The sequence below is a fragment of the Leucopleurus acutus genome (genome assembly GCF_964270905.1).
Source record: "Leucopleurus acutus genome assembly, chromosome: 17".
In the NCBI taxonomy this organism is placed as follows: domain Eukaryota; kingdom Metazoa; phylum Chordata; class Mammalia; order Artiodactyla; family Delphinidae; genus Leucopleurus; species Leucopleurus acutus.
In genome coordinates this window covers 12145929-12167300 of record NC_139159.1, presented here as the reverse complement: position 1 = coordinate 12167300, position 21372 = coordinate 12145929, and the positions used below count along the sequence as shown (strand labels likewise).

At 42.4% G+C, this 21372-nt stretch overlaps 1 protein-coding gene across 4 annotated transcripts in view; it reads right to left on the bottom strand.

Moving 5' to 3' along the window:
* Positions 1–21372, bottom strand: part of ADHFE1 (alcohol dehydrogenase iron containing 1) — a 33339-nt gene that overhangs the window by 1714 nt on the left and 10253 nt on the right. For all 4 annotated transcript variants that reach the window (XM_082858770.1, XM_082858772.1, XM_082858773.1 and 1 more), the window contains 8 exons: positions 21088–21284; positions 19288–19365; positions 17602–17707; positions 14177–14329; positions 12282–12380; positions 9573–9651; positions 9305–9401; positions 6166–6323 (listed from right to left, as the gene is read on the bottom strand). In XM_082858770.1, coding sequence (XP_082714896.1) covers positions 6166–6323; positions 9305–9401; positions 9573–9651; positions 12282–12380; positions 14177–14329; positions 17602–17707; positions 19288–19365; positions 21088–21284 — 967 coding nt within the window. The remainder of the gene's footprint in view (positions 1–6165; positions 6324–9304; positions 9402–9572; positions 9652–12281; positions 12381–14176; positions 14330–17601; positions 17708–19287; positions 19366–21087; positions 21285–21372) is intronic.

The following is a 21372-nucleotide window of genomic DNA, read 5'->3' as shown; positions in this document are numbered from 1 at the left end:
AGTTCCCACCACACGGTCCCATGTGAAATCACTATCCCATTACCCAGGTTTCCTTCAGACCACTAATCATTATCTGAAATGATTTCATTTGTATCTTATTTGTAGATTTGATTAGATGACCATTGACTGTCTTCCTCACTAGAACGTAAGCTCCACAAGGGAGGGAAGGGACTTTATTTTCTAAACTGTATCACATACAATTCATGGTTATATAGTAAGACATCAGTAAGTATTTGTCAGGTAAAAGGTAGAATAAAAAGAAGGAAGGATGTATACAAAAATTAACTTTAAACGCACCTAAATGTAAGAGCTAAAACCTTAAAACTCGTAGAAGAAAATGGGGAAATATTCATGACTTTGGGTTTGGCAATGATTTCTTGGATATGACACCATAACACAGGCAACAAAAGAAAAAATAGATAAACTGGACTACCTCAAAATTAAAAACTTTTATGCATCAAGGAATAGTAGTGAAAAGTTGTCTTTTCACTACTAAGAGAGTGAAAAGACAACTCAGAATGGGAGAAAATATTTGCAAATCATATATCTGATAAGGGATTAATATCCAAAATATACATATAATTGCTACAACTAAATAACAAAAAACCCCAAGCAACTCAACTCAAAAATAGGCAAAGGACGTGAATAGATGTTTCTTCAAAAAAGATATATAAATAGCTAATAAGCATGTGAAAAGATGCTCAATGTCATTAGTCATTAGGAAAGTGCAAGTTAAAACCACGAGTTACCACTTCATACCTATTAGAATGGCTGTCCAAAAAATGGAAAATAACAAGTGTTGGTGAAGATGTGGAGAAATTGGAACCCTTGTGCATTGTTGGTGGGAATGTAAAATGGTGCAGCCACTATGGAGAATAGTTTGATAGTTTGTCAAAAAGTTAAACACAGAACTACCCTGTGATCCAACAATTCTATTCCTTAGGTATATACCCCAATGAAATGAAAGCAAGGACTAAAACAGATACTGGTTCATTGATGTTCACAGCAGCACTATTCACAATAGCCAAAGGGTGGAACCAACCCAAGTGTCCATCTGCAGATGAATGGATGAACAAAATGTGGCCTTTCCATACAATGCAATGTTATTCAGCCATAATAAGGAATGAAATTCTGACACATTTAGGACATTATGCTAAGTGAAGACACAAAAGGACAAATATTGTATGATTCCACTTACATGAAGTACCTAGAATAGGCAAAGTCACAGTGCTAGAAAGTAGAACAGAGGTTATCAGAGGCTGGGGGAAGAGGAGAGTGGGGAGTTGCTGTTTACCATTTAGCAGTAGAGCAGGGCTTCTTTTGGGGATGATTTAAAAGTTCTGAAAATGAATAGTGATTATGGTTGCACAACCCTGTAAAATGTACTTAATGGCACTGAGTTGTATACTTAAAAATGATTAAAATGGTAAATTTTATGTCAGGTATGTTTTACCACAATTTAAAAAAAAAGAATGGATGGACAGATGGGAGAAGGATGGGGGGCAATGCTGAAGAGGATGGGTGAAGCCAAGGTAAACCTTCATATCCCAGCACAGACCCTAAAGAATTCTGAAAATCCATAGCAAGGCAGAGACTTGTTCACGGTGACTTACGCACACGTTTGTGGCAGGGTGCAGAACGGAAGTTCGGTATTTGCTATGGCCCAAGTTGCCACATTATTCTGTTGATAATGGCAGAGCGTCTTATCTGATGAGCTCAAGCGCCCTTAAAACAGCCCTGTTCATCTTGCATGAAGTAGTTCAGGACTCTCAGCTCAGGCCAAGCTGAGGTGAGTTTCTCTTTCACCTTTCTAACCCCCCAACGATTGGTTCAACAGGGGCAAGGACGTAAAGTTTGTGATATATCCTTGCACGTATCACTTGTGCCATATAAAAGCCAGCCTCTCAGGATTCAGATGTGTTCTGCACTGCTATTATTTATAGACACGTAAGACCGAAGGACAACTGATTAACATGGGCAGTGAAATAAATTCAGACTACTACTTTTAGCACATTCATAAAATAACATTTTAGCAGGCCTGTCTGCCAGGGAGTGGAAGTGCTCATTTCGGTAGACAGCTCTCCTCAGTAATGAAATGTTTTGATGGGAAATGTAAATGTTTCTTTCCAGAGGTTTCAGAAATCCAGCTTGGAAGATTAATTTATTCGTGCCTGCTCCCCGAGCAGCCCGGCTATGGCAGTTGGAAACCTCTGTACACAGGGCTGCTATTTGCTGCCACCAGTATGGGCTGTGGTGTTTGGTTAAGAATACTGGCCTGGTTGTTCCAGAGAAAACCGATCCCTCTTTGCTGAACATAAAAGAAGCTTTATCAGATGTTGACTGCATGAAATATCCTTTCTGGTGATGTTCTTTGCAGGAAGAGTCTATCCCTCTCACCACCTTAAATCCTGTAACACTAATAAGTGAAGATTTGTCTGCTGCATGTGTGAAACTCTGAAGTTGCCATAGCATTCCTGTAAAATGTTCACTAAAAAAAAACGAAACAAAAACCCAACAGTAGTTCAACTGCAAAACAGACAAGCTTATTTCCAATATGCCTTCTAAAGTCCTATGAATATTCCCCCCTTCCCCATACCTGCATATAAATCTGTCATATTGACTTCAAAAATGAACTAGTGCCAGTGAATTAAAATTAACTGTGTTTCTCCTAATTGTGAAAACATGATCAAAGGAAAAAAAGCCAGCATCCACCTTGGGGCTGCTTTATGAACATAGCTTGAGGAAATCCTGGTTTCCTACTTTATAGACATGACTTGTATTAGAAAGATTCAATTTACCTTGCATCCTTTGTGAAACTAAGAAATTAGTTTTGTCTAATTAAGGTTCTGCTATCTGTGATTTCCCAGTATGACATGTGCACTGAGGCATTCAGAATGATACCTAATTAACTTGCTATTTTAGAGGATGGTCTCAAGTGTTAGTCTGGGTCTGTTGCTGTTTGGAGCAGCTTTTGAAAGTGGAAGCCTGGGTACAGTAGAATTAAAACCGTCCACACCTGCCAGTGTGTGCTGATGGCTGGAAGATGCATTGCCACAGCAATTAAATGGCCAAGAATACCATCCAGTTTGATCTGAAACTCATGAATACCATTCTTGGAGGTTGATAAACACATCTGCCTGAACATTTTCCTGGGATACACAAGCAGAACTTTTCAGAGGACCCCCTGAAGAGTGGACACTCTTGCTGGGACCATGCTATAAGAGCCAGAGGCTACATCAAAATTGTGGTGGCCTCTCGGTCTCTGGTATTCCTGGACAGGCTTTCATGGCTCCTTTTCATTGGCTGAGTCCTATTAAGTCTAAGGAAATTGCTCAAAAACAAGGACAGAAGATTTAAGAGGAGAGGGTTGCAGGAATGTGCTCCTTTAAATGTTCACTAGCCCGGGTTAGGTGCTATAGAAGATAGATGAGCAAAACAGACAGGCTCCTACCTTCATGGAACTTTAATAGGTTTTGAAAAAATGATTGTGATGGTCATAGTTTTTATTTAGTCCCTTCGACTTACAGGTTAGGACTGTGGGTTAGAACTGGTGTCTCTGCTATACTGTGAGACTCCTCTTTTTCTCATTCATTTATATTTTTGGATGCAACTGAGCCCACTGGGCCTGACCCTAAATCAGGGAAACTCGTGGCTCATGGGCCATGTTTTGTTTGTACATTGGGAAATCAAGAAATTCAACACAAACATCCCAACTGCTGATTTTTCTTAAAAATGCAAGTTCTACCAACACTGGGAACTGAATTTATGCTTGGTGATAATAAATTGTAGCTGAAAAGCTGCTCACCCAATGAGATGGGTCATGTGCTTTCCAGTTCACCAAAGTCCCCACCATTCCCTAGTGCCTTAAATTACTTTGTTCATTGCTATTATTTACCTTGCTCCTATGGACAGATAAGTCTGTGAACCCAGTCCACACAAATATTATCTTATGTGAGTGGTGAGGTTTTCAACATTCTAAGTACTTGCTAAGTAGGGAAGAAGCCAGTTTGAGGCCTTTGCTTAACTTAAGTGGGCTGAGGGAAAAGCACTGCCACTTGTGGTAAGCAGGATGCTGTGTGAGTGGATATTCTAGCTGTTAACTCTGTTCCAACGTCAGGGATAGATACATGAATGCCTTAATTTTGGGGAGAACTGCCTTATCCTCATAGTGTTTGTTTGTTGTTGTTGTTTTTTAAATAGAAGTATAGGGCTTCCCTGGTGGAGTAGTGGTTAAGAATCTGCCTGCCAGTGCAGGGAACACGGGTTCGAGTCCTGGTCCGGGAAGATCCCACGTGCCGTGGAGCAACTAAGCCCGTGCCCCACAACTACTGAGCCCATGCACCACAACTACTGAGCCTGCGCTCTAGAGCCCGTGCTCTGCAACAAGAGAGGCCACCACAATGAGAAGCCCGCGCACTGCAATGAAGAGTAGCCCCCACTTGCCACAACTAGAGAAAGCCCGCGCGCAGCAACAAAGACCCAACGCAGCCAAATAAATAAATTTTTAAAAAGTATAGTTGATTTACAATATTGTGTTAGTTTCAGGTGTATAGCAGTGATTCAGTTATATATATGTACTTTTTTCAGATAATTTTCCATTATAGGTTATTACAAGATATTGAATATAGTTTCCTGTGCTATACAGTACATCCCTGTTGCTTATCTGTTTTATATAGAGTAGTTAGTATCTCTTAATCCCAAACTCCTAATTTATCCCTCCCCCTTTCCCTTTCCCCTTTGGTAACCATAAGTTTGTTTTCTATGTCTGAGTCTCTTTCTGTTCTGTATATAGACTCATTTGTAATGTTTTCTAGATTCCACATATAAGTGATATCATATATCTGTCTTTCTTTGTCTGACTTCACTTAGTATGATATTCTCTAGGTCCATCCACATTGCTGCAAATACAATATTTCATTCTTTTTTATGGCTGAGTAATATTCTATTGTATATATACCACATCTTCTTAAGCCAATCATCTGTTGGTGGGCACTTGGGTTGCTTCCATGTCTTGGCTATTGTGAATAATGCTGCTATGAGCATTGCACGTATCTTTTCAAATTAGAATTTTTGTCTTTTCCGAATATCCTCATGGTGTTTAAATGACCCTTGCCTTTCGCATTTTTTTTTTTTGCGGTACATGGGCCTCTCACTGTTGTGGCCTCTCCCGCTGCGAGCACAGGCTCCGGACACGCAGGCCCAGCGGCCATGGCCCACGGGCCCAGCCGCTATGTGGCACGCGGGATCCTCCTGCGCCAGGGCACGAACCCATGTCCCCTGCATCGGCAGGCGGACTCCCAACCACTGCGCCACCAGGGAAGCCCGCCTTTCGCATTTTGGACAGGAGGACTTAGTGAGTGCTCTGGGCCTGGTGAGCATGGTGTCATCTCCTGGCTCTGAGCTCTCTGTTTTATGGTGAATTACAACAAACAGGGTCTTGGCCTGTTAGGCTCTGGTGCTATAACACAAGGGTATCTGATCCTAAATGGAAGAGAGGTCCAATGGGGGATAAACTCTTTTCATGAGAACCTTGAGAGGGGAAACTTTACATCTATTATAATTCTACCATATAAATGATAGCTGCTCAGTTTAAATTCTTTTTTTTGTTTTCAGTTTAAATTCTTTAGGAGCATATAAATAAATGAAATAAGACTCAAAGTGACACAAATAAGTATATATATATATGTATGTATAAAATATATAATCTCCCAAATATGTTTAAAAAGTGATTTTGTAATCATCTTAATTTAAAAGCCATGTCTATTCTTCACAAAATAGTAGAATTTGTAACTCTTTATAATGGAAAATAATATTAGTGGCCCTTTTGGAATAGCTTCACATAGTTTTATAGGGGACTCTTAAAAGAGCAGAAATGGAGAAAAGGGAAAGTCTGCTATACTCAAGATAAGCTTGGTTGTTTTTGCCTTAAATTTTTATAAAGGATCCTTTCATTACATCGTCAAAGCTTCACGTAAGCCACAGTTTAATGGAAGAATATAAAGGCGAGGGAGCCTTGCCCCTTCCCCCTGGGGAAGGGGAGAGCTGCTGCCTGGTGGGGAGAGACCTGGGTTGTCATCTTCTTCCCTAAGATGCCCCAAATGGACCGTGTCTCCCCTGGAGCCTGGTGCTTCTTAGAAGGCAGTGAGGATGGGCTGCGTCTCTTACCTGGGGCAGTGTTCCTTTCACTAATGCGGGGATGTCGGCCTTGGAGTAGCCAATGGCAGCTAGGCCATCATCCACATCCAGATCGAATAAGAATTTCCGCAGCGTGTCTGCCAAAACAGGCCCAGCATCTGGGATCCTGGCAGTGCGGGTGTCGGCTCCTGGAAGACACAAAGCACTGACTGTAGAGGGGAGGAAGCTGGCCCTGGGTGTGATTCAGTCACAGGATAGCTGAATACATAACCTGCTGCCGGCCCCTCACACTGAGGACAAGGGCACCGCTGTGCCCCCAGCCGGGAGGCCGGCTCAGCTGTCAGCCCCGCAGAAGACAGGCCATCCTGGGAGCCCCCAGAGCCTCCATAGAGAAGTCGGGGAGCGGGGAGGAGGGGGCGCTAACTTGGCTCTCACATTTCCAGTGGGCTGCTCGCCCTCTGTGTGGTGGGAAGAAGAGAAACGGCCCAGAAAAGAGGCACAGGAAGGAGACCAAGAAAGAAGGCTGGTGTTTGGATGAGGAGGAATGAGCATCTGTAGGAGAAAACACAGCTTATGTAACTTTCAAGGCTTGGAATTTGCTGACATCTAGAGGTCTACACATTCAATGTCCTTTCTCAAGGTGACAGCTTAGGAGGAGAAGAAAAACCCTTTGCAAACACCTTGTGAGACAAGGATCTACAGAAGTTCAAAAAACTCCAACATTAACTGCCAAAAAGAAGGAAAATGACAAAAATGGATTAGGTGTGGCCAGGGAAGGAGTATATTTCCTCTCTCCAGCTAGAAAACTTTTTTGGACTCTGTTGCCAAAGGGCAGGTCCCTCTAAATATATATTATACAACCTGTCAGGCAGAATTAAGAATACGGAGACTCTTAGAAAGCAGTATTTAACATGTAGATAATAATGATATTGGTGAATGAGGAAGAAGGTTGCCAGGGATTGGAGATTCGTAAGGGCAGAATTTGGACATAATTACTAATTAATACACAAAAGCATAGAGATGTCAATCTGGAAGAGCCAGGGGGTTCTGCCCTCAGGTAGGGTGGCAGTGAAAGTTCCCAGATGAAGGGAATCGATCCTAAACCCTTAGCACCCACGCCCCACGCCCCCATCTATTCTGGTTGGACACATTCATCGCCGGGACGTGCCGCAATCAGAAGGTAGCATTATTTATTTATTATCCAAAATGCCTCATGCTGTAGTCCAAGTCCACTTTCTCTGTATAGGTCAAAAAGAGACTAGAAGGTATGGTTCACTCCATACTGAAGTATCTTATTAAATCAGTTTTAGCCTTTCTGTTCTCTGACAGAGACCTGTTTATGTTATCCAGGAAAAGGTATAAATAGAACCAGATACAGAGCTAGTTGGGAGAGCAGCTGGATGGAAGGTAAAACTTGCCCGACAAGGCCAGTCTGTATTACACAGCGGCAGCTCAAATATGGATTAAATGGAGGGTGACACATGATACGGGGTTTATGAGGTTCTTATGTTCCCGGGATTGCTGCCATCCAAAGCTCCAGGTTTTCCTATGAAGTGTTTTAGAAAAAAAGAGAAGGTAGGAAAGAGAATACATTGGTATAAAGCTAAGACAATCTAAGATTACATAGGGAATCAAAATATTTAATGCCATTTGCAACAACTTGGATGGACCTAGAGATTGTCATACTGAGTGAAGTAAGTCAGATAGAGAAAGACAAATGTCATATTATATCATTTATATGTGGAATATAAAAAAAGGGCACAAATGAACTACAAAATAGAAATAGAGTTACAGATGTAGAAAACAAACTTATGGTTACCAAGTGGGAAGTGGGGGGAGGGATAAATTGGGAGATTGGGACTGACATATACACACTACTATATATAAAATGGATAACTAATAAGGACCTACTATATAGCACAGGGAGCTCTACTCAATACTCTGTAATGACCTAAATAAGAAAAGAATCTAAAAAAGAGTGGATATATGTATATGTATAACTGATTCACTTTGTTGTACACCTGAAACTAACACAACATTGTAAATCAACTATACTTCAGTAAAAATTAAAACAACAAAAATATTTAATGGCTAAATATGGAATAATATTAACCAAAGATTCCTATGCAAGAGGAAAGTACCGGTAGTTCCTCTGGCCTGGGTTTTGTCTAATAGAGGCCTTGCTTTCTCAGTAGTTTTGTTGGTGGCCTGGAATGTTAGGTTTAGGCTCTCTAAAGTTTTCCCGTTTACCATACATCTAGCCTACTATTTGGGCTCCTGCCTGTTTACGTATTTACAAAGGGTCTGAGTCCCAACATAGAGCTGAACAATATCCCCAGTCCAAAAGGGAAAAGGGATACAAGATCCTTGGAAAAGTAGGCACCATGTTTCTGGCCGTACATGCCGGGAAACCTAGCAGTGGGAGGTGGAGGTGAAGCAACACACTCGGAAGGATATCTGTGTCATTCCTACCTTCTTGGAACTACTCTCTCCAACGGCTCGAGCTAGAGGAGCATAATGCAGTTTTCTTTTTAGCTTTTCCCTTTCTAAAACAAGTAGGGGAAGAGATGTTTTAAAAGTTAATTGAATACTTAAGTTTCCTTAAAAGAATTCTTGTATTAGAAAAATACCAATATTTTACTTAACACTAAAGCGACCCTAAATGTAACTGTATTTCTTGTAAGATTTAAAAGGCACTGTGAGTATATTATTATAGACATTATCTATCCTAAAAAAAAGCAAACAAATTCTTCTTTGGGGAACTTTTTATAAAGTTTCTAGTTGTTTAGGTTCTCTATAACTGGGAACTTACTGTTACTTCCTGATTTAGATTCAGTTTTAGTTCCTATTAAACAAAACAAAAACCATATATAACATGAATAGTATATAAACAGTTTCACTTTCCTGGGGGACGAAAACAGTGGAAATATTATTACTGTAAACTTAATGTAAGCAGTACTTGGTTCCATTTCATTGCTGATAGACTCTTAGAAACACAAAATTACAGAATTTTAGTGCTAGATAGGAATTTGAGCAGGTCACTGACATTTTATTATTAAATTATCCCAAGCAATATTTTTTGGTATTATTCTTTACGGTTTATCTTCAGAAGCATCCTAGGAAATGCTCCACATATGTGGGTCACAGAGTTATGATTCATGGTTCATACCCAATATTTCTGCCATCTCCAGGTGGTGCTCGGGAGACATCTGTGCCGTGAAAGTGAACACTGCTGGGGAGGTGAGTACCACAGAAAGGCCATGAGGCTGGGGAGAAAGGAAACATGGTGACCGACGTGGCAGAGCCAGTCTTCAACATGCGTATTCTAGATATTAAATTACTTTACCTTGTACTCCAAGCAATCAAGAATTGACAGATACGTTTATGTCAATTGAGAGGAGTCTAAGATGAAATTAAAGAATTGATTATGATTTTACCACCAGTGGGTGATCCACATTATAATCCTTTGCTTTATATGTCTTCACTAAGCCTGAAATTGGGTAAGACATTCCATGGCTAGAAAAGAAAGAAAGTCCATATGTTGACATACAGATATCAGAAATTCAAGTTAACAATACTCTATGGGAGAGCCCTTCACAGTCTCTTGACAATATTATTAACCCACAAAGTTAGACATTCTGTTTTCTTTGATTCCTATGGGGATACATTATTATGCAGTTGATATTTGGTGCTTTCATTCACAAAACTTCTGAAATGTTAAAATTCAAATGCTCACAGAATTGTATGCCGTTAAAAAGTATTGATGCTCAAGTTGCTGGCCAAGCACATTGGTTAAGCTTATGATCTTGAAGAAATCAAGAATTCACTTTGAAGTTTCTTTAATAATCTTCAGGGTATGCATTTCCTATCTTGCTCTGCACTGCCTTGGCAGTGTGTTCCTTCACAAACTGAAGATGTCGGTGGGAATTTTATGAGCCAAGATGTACTGCACTAGACATGCAAGCTTGTTCCGCCAGTGATCTGTCTTGCCAATGATTGATACCTTCTTTTAAATGCTACGTACTAATGGGAGTTGAATCATACGTGATTGTTTCAGCCTGAAAGGCTATCCAGAAAAGGCATTTTCGTTTTTATTTGTGGGGATTTTTTGATTGGTTTTAATGGGAAAACTCTTTATCCTCTCGAATTGTTAGTGAACAAATAGGACAATATGATAATTTACTAGATGACCCAGAAGATACACATTGTGACAAGTTAATATATTTACCGTTAATATATTGAAAATGAAATGTTTTACAATAGTAAAATGGTCTGTAAGTCTATTAATGTGGGTTATTGGATGACTTTGTTTTTATTTGCTAAAAGATTTACATTTCATAGACAGATGAAGTATTTTGGTGAATTGTATGATTATCCAAAAAAAGGTGCCCCATGCCTGTCATGTCTCACGAGGCAGATCAGAAGCTATCGGTTCTCTGAGTTGTTGGATACTTAGGGACGTGCTTTACTGTTTTCGGGCTTCATAGTATTCAGAAAAATATCGCTTAGCAAGCTTCCGTGATGTGAAAGGGTTCATGTAACTTTCAAAGTACCTTTCTAACAATAGCCAATATTTTAGTTTGATTTCTTTTATTTTAACAGTTATATATATTCTTTGTAAAAAAGAAAAATGATCCATAATCCTATTTCCTCAAGATAGCCATCATAGAATATTTCCTTCTAGTCTTCTTACGCATATGTTTATGATCGTACTGTGCACTGTTTTTGACATTGCTTTTGTTACTTAATATTCTTTATAAACATTTCCCCATATCATTTTCTATTCTTCTAAAATATTATTTTAATAGCTATTTTATTCTTTGAGTACTAAACTTCAGTTAACCATTCCCAAACTGTTGGGAATTTAGGTTGTTCCTAAAAGTTTCAGTTATAAATAACTTTTAGGTGAATATCCTTATAAGGATATTCTTTGACCATACCATGATTATTTCTTTAGGCTACATTTCTACAAGTAACATCAGTGGGGCAAAGGGTATAAACATTTTCCAAGCTCTGGGTAGATTTTGTTCAGCTGCTTCTTAGAAAGGTGGTACCCATCTATGCTCCTCTCAGCAGCAGAGTTTGAGGGTGAACATTTCATTGCGCTCCCCTAGCAAAGGCCAATTCTTAATTCTCCGTGTTCACTGGTTTTCAAGTTTAAGGCAACATACCAATAAAGTTCTGATCAAAAGACTAATTCTGGCTATTGACAAATATTCTAATCCCCTTCTTTTTGAGAGAGATTAGGAGAAAAAAAATCCTGTGTTTGACGTTTTAAAAACCCATGACACATGATGAAGATGTGGAGAAATCAGAACCCTCATCCACTGTTGGTGGGAATGTAAAATGGTGCAGCCACTGTGGAAAATAGCCTGGCAGTGCCTCAGAATTTAAACAGAGTTACCATATGACCCAGCAATTCCACTCCTAGGTATATACTCAAGAGAAATAAAAACATATGTCCACCAGGTAAACTTGTACATGACTATTCAAGCAGCAATATTCATAGTAGCCAAAAAAGTGGACACAACACAAATGTCCATCATGTGATGAATGAATAAATAAAATGTGGTATATCGGTGCAATGGAAAATTGCTTGGCAGTAAAAAGGAAAGAAGTACTAATATGTGCATGGGATGAACCATGGAAACATGATGCTAAGTGAAAGAAGCCAGGCACAAAAGATCACATATTATATGATTCCATTTATATGAAATGTCTGGAATTTGCAAATCCATAGAGAGAGAAAGTAGATTAGTAGTTGTTTAAGACCTGGGGGTATAGGAGGATTGGTGGGCGACAGCTAAGGGGTACAGGATTTCTTTTCAAGGTGATAAAATGTTCTAAATTTATTGTGGTAATGGTAGCACAACTTTGTGAATAGACTAAAAACCACTGAAAGTTTTAAATGGGTGAATTACATAGTATGTGAATAATTAATAGCTCAAAAAAGCTGTTACCAAAAAGAAAAAAATCTATGACCCGATAAACTGCATTTGAATTAAGAAAATATTATGGGACACAAAGTTAAATATCTTCTTTCTATAGCATATTTAAAATCTGACCACATGTCCTAAATTATAAACATTTAAAAAATTTAAGGGCAATAGCTTTAGGTGAAGAAATAAAATCTCAAATTTGCTCACCACAGATGAACACCAGCATTTCCAAAGCCAATGCCAGCAAAAGCACTTGCCAAGTGCATATTAGACCTTGCTTCAAGATCGTCAGGATTTCTGACAGCCCTGTGGATGACATCAATACCTAACAATAACACATCTACATTGGCATTTCCTAGTGAATAAAGAGCCGCCTTAGGGAAAGATCTGGAAAAAAAAAAGAAATGCTACCCGATAGGAAGAAAAATTAGGCAAGTTATTCAAATGACACCTTGTCTTCTAGACGAAAACCAAAGGGAAACATATTTTCTCATCAACAGTTTGAGCAAAGGCATAATAAATATGCTGTCAGGCTGCTCATGGGATAAAAGTGCCAAGGGAAGAAAGCACTGACCCTTGGACTATGAAAGCTGCTCAAGAAAAGCGCCCTGAGACTCATTCTTCTTCTTCACTTGTCAATGACCTTGATCGCGGCTGTGAGTGGACTCAGAGTAAACACATACTCAGAAGGCCCAGGGCCCAGGCTGGTTTGCTGCAGTGAGTCCCTGTCGCCTGGGGCTACTTACTGGCCAAATGAGCTGCCCAGACATCTTTCTCTCTGTGATACCACCCCAAATCGGACCCACTGGAGACCTCTTTTGGTATCTGTGGAAATTGCACATGTTATTTTAATACTTATTACTGTGGACGTGGGATGTTGTTGTAGGACAAGCCTTCACTTGCTCCATCCCTCCTCAGTGCCACTTTGGAAAAGCAAATTCTCAAAGGCCCCTTTCAGAGGCAGCTCAGCCTTCCTGCTCCCGGGCTTGGAAACCCTGCCCCAGGGAGGAACCCTAAGACAGCCAAGGGCACCCCTTCCCGCGTGGTTTTTTGTGATCCTGCCTGGAGTAAGGGCTCTTGCTATGAAATAAAAGTGCCACAGCCCTTTTCCTCCTTTCATCTGGAGTAGTCAGGCACGTGTGTCTCTTTCCTAAACCCAGTGTTCGTTCCTTATTCCCAGATAACAAGGTGAGACAGCAGGTGAGGGAGCTTCAGCCTCTCTTCTGTCCATTTCGCCCCCCTCACCTCCCACAGTGGCCATGCCAAGCCTTGTGTCCCCGTCAGACACCTGGCTGGCCATCATCTGCATCTGCTTCTACCCAGACAAATCCTCCCTGCTGGGCTCTGAGCTGGAGACAGTTCTGTGTCCCTCCCCTACCTCTACTACAAAATGCTGTCCTAGGCCCCTCCCCCTCCAGGCCGAGGAGGCACCGTGCTCACATCTAGTCCTAACCTGCCCGTTCTTGCCCTCCGCTGTGTATAAATACAAAGGGGAGTTCGACTTTGCTCAAGTCTTAATGTCTCAGGGATCAGTTTTCATCTCTAAGTATATCTGTGCTCTCTCTCAAGGGCCTATTATGGCTATTTCATGCATAAATCTTTCCAAACCTTTTAGGAATCTTTTCAGGAAGGCTTTCATATCTCCCAGGACAGACATCTCTACACATTTATTTCTTAAATTGAGTTCACGTGCGTTTGCTCATTGTCCAGCCTGTGTGCCTCTGGACAGGGCCAACATCTGTCTCATCTGTGGTTCTCATTTCTGCCCTTGGTAGCCAGACCTCAAAGGACATCTCCCCTCCTCCTGGTTTGGTTTTGAGGCTTTGATGAATAAACCTTCTACCTGCATCCTTCATAAATTAGGGGCTCCTATGTTGTCCCCTCATGATCTTTGCCTTTTCAGATCAAAGGATCCAGTTTTCATCTGTCCTCATGGGGCTCCCTCCAGAGGTTGCTGGTCTCTGGTGCTTCTGTACGTACAGTGACTGATTTTTTTGGTGAGTGGGCTTGCTCAGGACATTTCAGGATCTGGTGCGCCACATTTCACGGGAAGGTGGAAAGTGGCTTTTCTGTTCTGTTTCCGTCCCCTCCGGGCGACATACCTCTTCAGGTACTTAGCAACGATCCTCAGCGCGTGGACTGCCCAAATGTCACTGATGGGGTTGCTGCCCTGGTAGGCTGGCCGAGTGATGGGATTTGCAGGGCAGGGGCTCCGCATGTGGTACGGGAGGGCAGTGTAGGACTCCAGGGCATGACTAACAAGGAATATTTAAAACACACAGTTGAAAGCATCCTTTTCCTCCTTTCCTCCATTCAGATCCCAAACCGTCTCAGAATGCTCGGTACTCACTCCCCCGTGGATATGCTCTGTAGTGCTGATAAGCACAACTCATCTCACTAATCAGCCTCTTGTCCACGACAGTCATTGCTTATTATAGCAATTAACACAGGGAAGTTGACATTAACAGCACTACAGTGGTTTTGACCCGTATGTATAAGATTACATATGGTTCCCTTCTAGTGCCGGTATATCTTTATGATGTTGAATTTTTAAACATTTAAGTCATCAAGAAAAGCACTGAATCTGAAAAATGACTTCCTTCTAAAGTATATTTACCATTTTACACCTTGCATTGATCAGACACCATATTACCCATCCAAGAAGGGTCATAGTTACACTAGCCTCCTGTGAGAGTGCAGTGCAGTGGGTCGGCCCCCGCAATGTAAATTCTGGCACCAGACTTTCCCACTGTGGGCCTGAGGGGAGTCACCATCCTCCCTGTGATCCTAAGATGAGGATAAATCATTGTATGTCTTTCTTCATGGTGCTGCTGTGAAAATTAAGTTCACATATGTAAAGTACCAGCACTTTGTAAAACTTATCATTCACCATTATTATTAATTCTTGGCCTGAACAAAAAATCTAATTCTTTCTTCTTACATGCTCTAAATTCAGGGTTGGCTGTTTTAAGAATAAAGCATCAGAGCTTCCTTTACCTACTGGCCTGCCATGAATTCTAGCTAATCGACTGCAGAAGATGAGAATAAACACAATCAGCTAGATCAACGATTTGTTGGGAACACAGTATAACATGAACTACTTTGTGCATGAGTTATAGTTTTCAGTCTTAGAATGGAGAATTTACTTCTACATGTGTGAAGCAGATAACATCTTTTGAAAAAGTATTAGAACTTCAAAAAGAATTAGTTGGTGGACAAAAGCTATGGGTTTGTGGTTCTAAACAGAAAATCTGGGCAAGGCAAGAAGGAGGTGTCCACGTGGGGTGGACGGGGTGCTGATGAGTCCACCAAGGTGCAGAGTTAAACCTCGGCCCTGCTGTGCATCTTGATTCTGGGCACAAGATCAGATCTGTCTTTAAGGGGCAGATTCACTGAGCTGAGCTCACAGAAACTATGTGTAAAACCTGGAAGTCTGATTATTGACTTATAACAAGAAATATAACTGCTGAGGGGACAGACACCTGAGTCTTCTAGGTATCCATTCTCCCTATTGGCAAGTCTGTGGATGCCCAATTCTGGTCAGAAAGCCCATGGAGCCCTCACGAGGGGAACTGCCTCTAAGGTTGAATACAAGGGTGTGTCCATCTTCAGAACAGGCTGCTGGGCCTCAGGGGCAGACTCCTCGGGCCACGTGCGCTCTCCCGTGGTCAGTCCTTGGAAGGGCCACTGCCATCACTCCCCTTTCTTCTGAGCCCACTCCCCGCTTTTACTGACAGCAAAGTCTTTGGGTCTGTGAGTCATTCATTTAAACATGACTGCTTTAGTCTGTTATATGTTTATTATGCAGTTCACAGCTAGGGAGCGTAATCTTATTTCCAAGTTATTAGAGGACAACTCTTCAGAGTACTGACAACATTGACCAGGATGGAGTTGGACACAGTTTTCTCCAGTCTCTTGGCGGGCAGTGTAATGCAGTAAGAAAAGCAGACCATGGACTTGGGTAGACCTGGATGTGAATCCTAACTCTGCTGCCTCCTGCTTGTGTGAACTTCACTCGACAGTTGTTAATTGAGTACCAATGACGTGACGGTCCCTGTGCCAAGGAGTAGGGATGGAGAAGCGCATGAGATGGTCCTGTCCTTGCCAAGCCCGCGGTGCAGTGAGGGAGACTGGGGTGTGAAGAGCGGTGTCTCCGAAGCAATGCACAGGCCCCCAGTGGGTAAGAGCAAAGGACAGAGTGGTTCTTAAGGAGAGGGGAGGGGAGGGGAGGGTCAGCAAAGGCTCCATCAATGACAGAATGCTCCAGTGGAAAGTGAAAGAAGAGTTCTCCAAGCAGATAAAGTGCTCAGCACTGGGGACATTCCAGGGACTTTGGCTTTCAGACAGTAGGTGTGGAAAGGCAATGACAGACTTGTAAGGTAGAGGGGGGTGTGTGTGTGTGTGTATATAAATGCCCGTGTGTATGCACGGTGGTCATATTGCATTCTGGAAGCTTGTTGAGGCCAGTATGGAGGACAGACAGAAGGACTGTGGGATGGAAGCAGGGAGACTGATAAGGAGATTGGATACTGTCCAGGCAAGAGCTGGGGCAGGCCTGAGCTGAGGCGGGAGCAGATGGGAGAGATTGAGTTGGACAAGAGAGGGGCTCTGTGGCTCGGTGTGAGCACGTGGCGAGGGAGAAGTCCATACTGGGTCCTGCTGCTCGCTAAAGTCAGGGACCCAGGAGGGGAAGCTGTGAGGGGTGGGGGGATTGAGAGAATTGTAAGATTTCATCAACTTCAAGATGCCATGCTTTATAAGATGCACCATTAAAAAAAAAAAGTACCACTGAGGAAGAAAACCATACTGCCATGCCACAGATATACAGATATGCCTTGATTTCAGAGATGTTAAAATGTGAAGAAATGTGCATGTGCAAATGGGTGGAATAGGGTATTTTGGACCAGGTGAATGTGGAGCACCCGTGAGTCCCCGTGATGCCGCTGGAATGCAGGGCCCAGAACTCGGGAGCGAGGCCTGTGGCAGAAACACTGATGAGGGAGCCGTCAGCACATGGCAGATGAAGCCCAGGGAGCACATGGTGTGACCCTGGGCAAGCTGCTCAACACCTCCAGCCCAGTTTTCTTTTCTGTGTGGCACAGAGCCGTGGTGAAGTGATGATGCGTGTGAAGTGCCGACAGCGAGCCCTTCCAGCTCCGGCGGTGGGCGCTGCCGCCCCTGCTGTGTGCCTGAGGCTGCAGCCCTGGCATCCCCTGGTTAGTGCAGCAGAGGCAGTGCTGTGGGTCTGAGATGCTGCCTGCTAGCTGCCGCTGCTCCCCTCCCTGTGCCCCCGTGGCTGCAGCTGTGGCTGGGCCGGTCCATCCCAAACAGCAGGTTTGTGGCTCACCTAGGACCTCACCTCATCTTTACAGCTTAGCTTTGTCACTCGGGAAAGGGGATAATGACAGCCAAAGCCAGCGCTGTTGTGGCGCACAATCAGTGAGTGCTTAACAAGGGCTTTCAGCAGTAAAATACTGTCCGTCAACCGAGTACCGGCAGAGCCCCTGCAGGTGGCATGGGTACCTACCAAAGCACATCGAAGCCACTGTTGGCGATCACCCGCTCAGGCATGTACAGGGTGTGCAGAGGATCGATCAGGCCCAGTGTAGGTTTGATGGCTCGCGAAGCAATACCTAAGGCAGGGATTTTCAACAGAGGCTATAGGTACGTACACAATTTTTAAAAATTTAAATAACTTTAGGGTAACAAATTATCCTAAAAAAAATAAAATATGAGGGCTTCCCTGGTGGCGCAGTGGTTGAGAATCTGCCTGCTAACGCAGGGGACACGGGTTCGAGCCCTGGTCTGGGAGGATCCCACATGCCGCGGAGCAGCTGGGCCCGTGAGCCACAACTACTGAGCCTGCGCGTCTGGAGCCTGTGCTCCGCAACAAGAGAGGACGCAATAGTGAGAGGCCCGCGCACTGTGATGAAGAGTGGCCCCCGCTTGCCGCAACTAGAGAAAGCCCTCACACAGAAACGAAGACCCAACACAGCCAAATATAAATAAATAAATAAATTAATTAAAAAAATATATACCATAAGTCTCCAGATCTCATTAGCCTTTAAAAAAAATTAAAATATGAGATAAGATTCATTCTCATATAGGGAGGCAGCAAGGATTAGCGGGAAGAGATTTGGGGTCAGAAACCAGGTTTTTCAGCGGCCGAAGCCCCTTGCAGTTTACACGAGCCACTATACCCATGTCTTCCCAGCTCCAGGGAAGTAAATAAGCTCTCAGGGCTTATTTACTCATTAAACTCTGGAGAGCTGGTTTACTAGCAAACCACTGGTTTGGGTCCTTGCTCTGTGATTTGCTGCACGTCTTTGGTACGTGTCTGGGCCTTTCTGAGTTCTCTGTAAGATTAGACTCTAATAACACAGGGCCTCCATCCCTCCCGGAGCCGTTGTAAGGATCACAGTAGATAATACGACGGGAAAGTCTTTAAAAAAATTTAAGGTAGTATTTAAGTGTTGGTTTCTGTTATTATTATCTTTAACAATGTCAAAGGATAATGTAATTTAAAAAGAGAAGTTACCATATATGTGCAGTTCAATGCCAATCTATTCCACTACGAAGGCCTGGAAGAAGGATATTGAACCAGACTCAAGGAGAGGGACATTTCCCCCACATTAGTTGAGAGTCAGAGAAGAAGACAGGATAAAGATGACAAAGAAGGTAGAAAGCAGAATGGTGGTTACTTGGGAATGGGGCTGGAGGGATTGACTGGGAAGGAGCATGAGGGAACTTTCTGGAGAAGTGGGAATGTTTTGTATCTTGACTGGGGTGGTGGGTACTTGTGGTATATATTTGTCAAAACTCATCAAACTAGACTCTTAAAATGTATACATTTTATTATATAAAATTTACACCTCAATGAAATTGAGTTAGAATGTAAAAAAGATGTCTGAGAAAGGGAATAACCACTTATCACTGATCTATAGTCACTAACTTGGGCAGAAAAATGGCCAATTAAGATTCATGGCATTTCAATAAGCTTTTGTAGGTAATTCTCAAAAACGTGTTTATTAGACTGCTTCATATTTTTTATATGTATGTGGGAAAAGAAAGAAAATGTGTCTATGTACATACCCTTTGCTTAACTCTGTAACTCCTTGAATTTTAAATATTAGGGTTAAAGAAAAGGGGGTGGAGTTGGTTGAAAGGTAAGAGAGAGAATTAAAAAAAATTTTTTATGGGCAAAAGTTCTTACCAGTCTTTACTTTCAAGCGTTCATAGTCAAAAATGGCAACTCCAGTAGTTTCGCTCCCAGTTCCTGAGGTAGTTGGGACTTGAACAAAAAAAATGTCAATTTTAATAAAGCATCTAAATAAAGGTCAGTGGAGATAATTAAGTCTTAGGAAATAAGGAGCAAGGTTAGAGGAGAAAGCTTTGCTGCCCTTGTTTGCTCACCTGATGTCTGTATTTGTATTAACATGCATGTATGCTTAACATGTATGACTGTGTCTACATTAACATGTGAGTAACAGGTCTGATGCCTGTGTTGGCATTAACATGCCAGCATCCGTGTTTAACATATGTGTGATGGCAGTGTCTGCATCAGTACGCATGCATGTTTGGCATGTATGGTGTCTATGTCTGCATTAACATGCATGTAAACCTAACATGTACGTGCAGTTCATGTGTATGCATGATGCCTGTATCTGTGTTAGCATGTATGTTTGATGTCCATATTGGTACTAACATGTATGTATGCCTAATATGTATGCATGATGTGCATGTCTGTATTACACGCATGTGTGTTTAACGTGTATGTGTGATGTCTGTTTCTGTATTAACAGGGAGGAGTTCTGGGAGCCTCGGGCTCCTCTAGCGTCAGAGCTTAAGCAGCTGCAGTTGGGAATTCAAAAGGAGGCCTCTCGGCATCTCTGGGAAGAAAACTCGTATTTGCCGTCTCTAAAAGACATCTTTATTCCCTCTTGGCAGCAAGAACAGTAACACTCTGCCTTTGCCGGACTCTGCGGTTTTGTAGTTCTGTCAAGTTTCTAAACTTCACTAATCACCCCTCTGTGTGATGCTGACACAGTTTCACCAGAGGGTTCCATTTGCCAGACATCAATTATGCTGCCCCCTGCTGATCACTCATTCACGTCAAAGCAGTTCATCCGCTGTCAACTCACTCCTGCCCCATCACAGGGCCCGTTCACAGTGGGAGTAGGAGAGCAGGAGGAGAGAGAGGACAAGACTTTACACTAATATTTTCCTGGGGGTGGGGTGGTGGGATGAATTGGGAGGTTGGGATTGACATGTATACATTAATATGTATAAAATAGATAACTAATAAGAACCTGCAGTATAAAAATAAATAAATTAAATTAAAAAAACCCCTGATATTGTCCAGCTAGTAGATGTAAGATGTAAGACTTTAGACCGTGATATGCTGACAGCCATAAAATGGGAGGGAAGACAAGACAGAAAGGTCCCAAGGTCTGTGTGGAACAGACAAGCGATTCTAATTTGGATGTGCGTGTCTGTGCCCTGGCAGCCACAGAGCAGGTGTCGCCCAGAGTGACGAGGCCACGCTGGCCACATGTCCCAGGGCAGAGACAAAGCCTCAGGTCAGCTGAGGAGCCATTAGGTGGAAGAAAGGGTTGAGTCAACATCAGAAAAATAAAAGGGAACGTTCCCCTTAAACTCCACAGTGGCTGGCAAAGTGGGACAAAACCGAGAGGGGCTCAGAAGACAAACCTGCCCACAGGAGGATCTAATAATCTATAGACGATGACCTTCCCTTCTCTTCCACATAGTGACTTCATAGCTTAACTCTGCAAACTTTCCTACTAGTGACCCAAATTTTCTCTGTCTGTGCAATAATGAAAATCAGAATTTTAAACATGAATGAATTGCTCTCTGTTTCAATCTCCAAACAAGGTACTATATGGAAATGAAGAAATCAGGAAACTTTGGAAAACATACACCCAAAAATTACTGGCTTGTGTCTTTCCTGAGGCCTTTTGCCAGTTGCAAAATAAAAGAGACAACCAGTCTTTACCTGCAATCAGAGGCTTAAGAGGCACAGTCACAGGCTTTCCCTTCCCAATGGGAGCATTGACGTAGTCCAGGAAATCAGAGTCAGGGCTGGATGCATACAGGTTAGCGGCTTTGCAGGTGTCTATGGTGGAGCCGCCACCCATGGCCACGTAGGCATCAAAAGCTCCCCTTCTGGCAAATTCAATAGCTTCCATGAAGCTTGGAGAAGGGAAAATAAAGGCCATATGTCGGGTTTTTCAGAAATAAATTGCCGAGCCATTAAATAAGGCCTGGGGCAAGTTTCAAT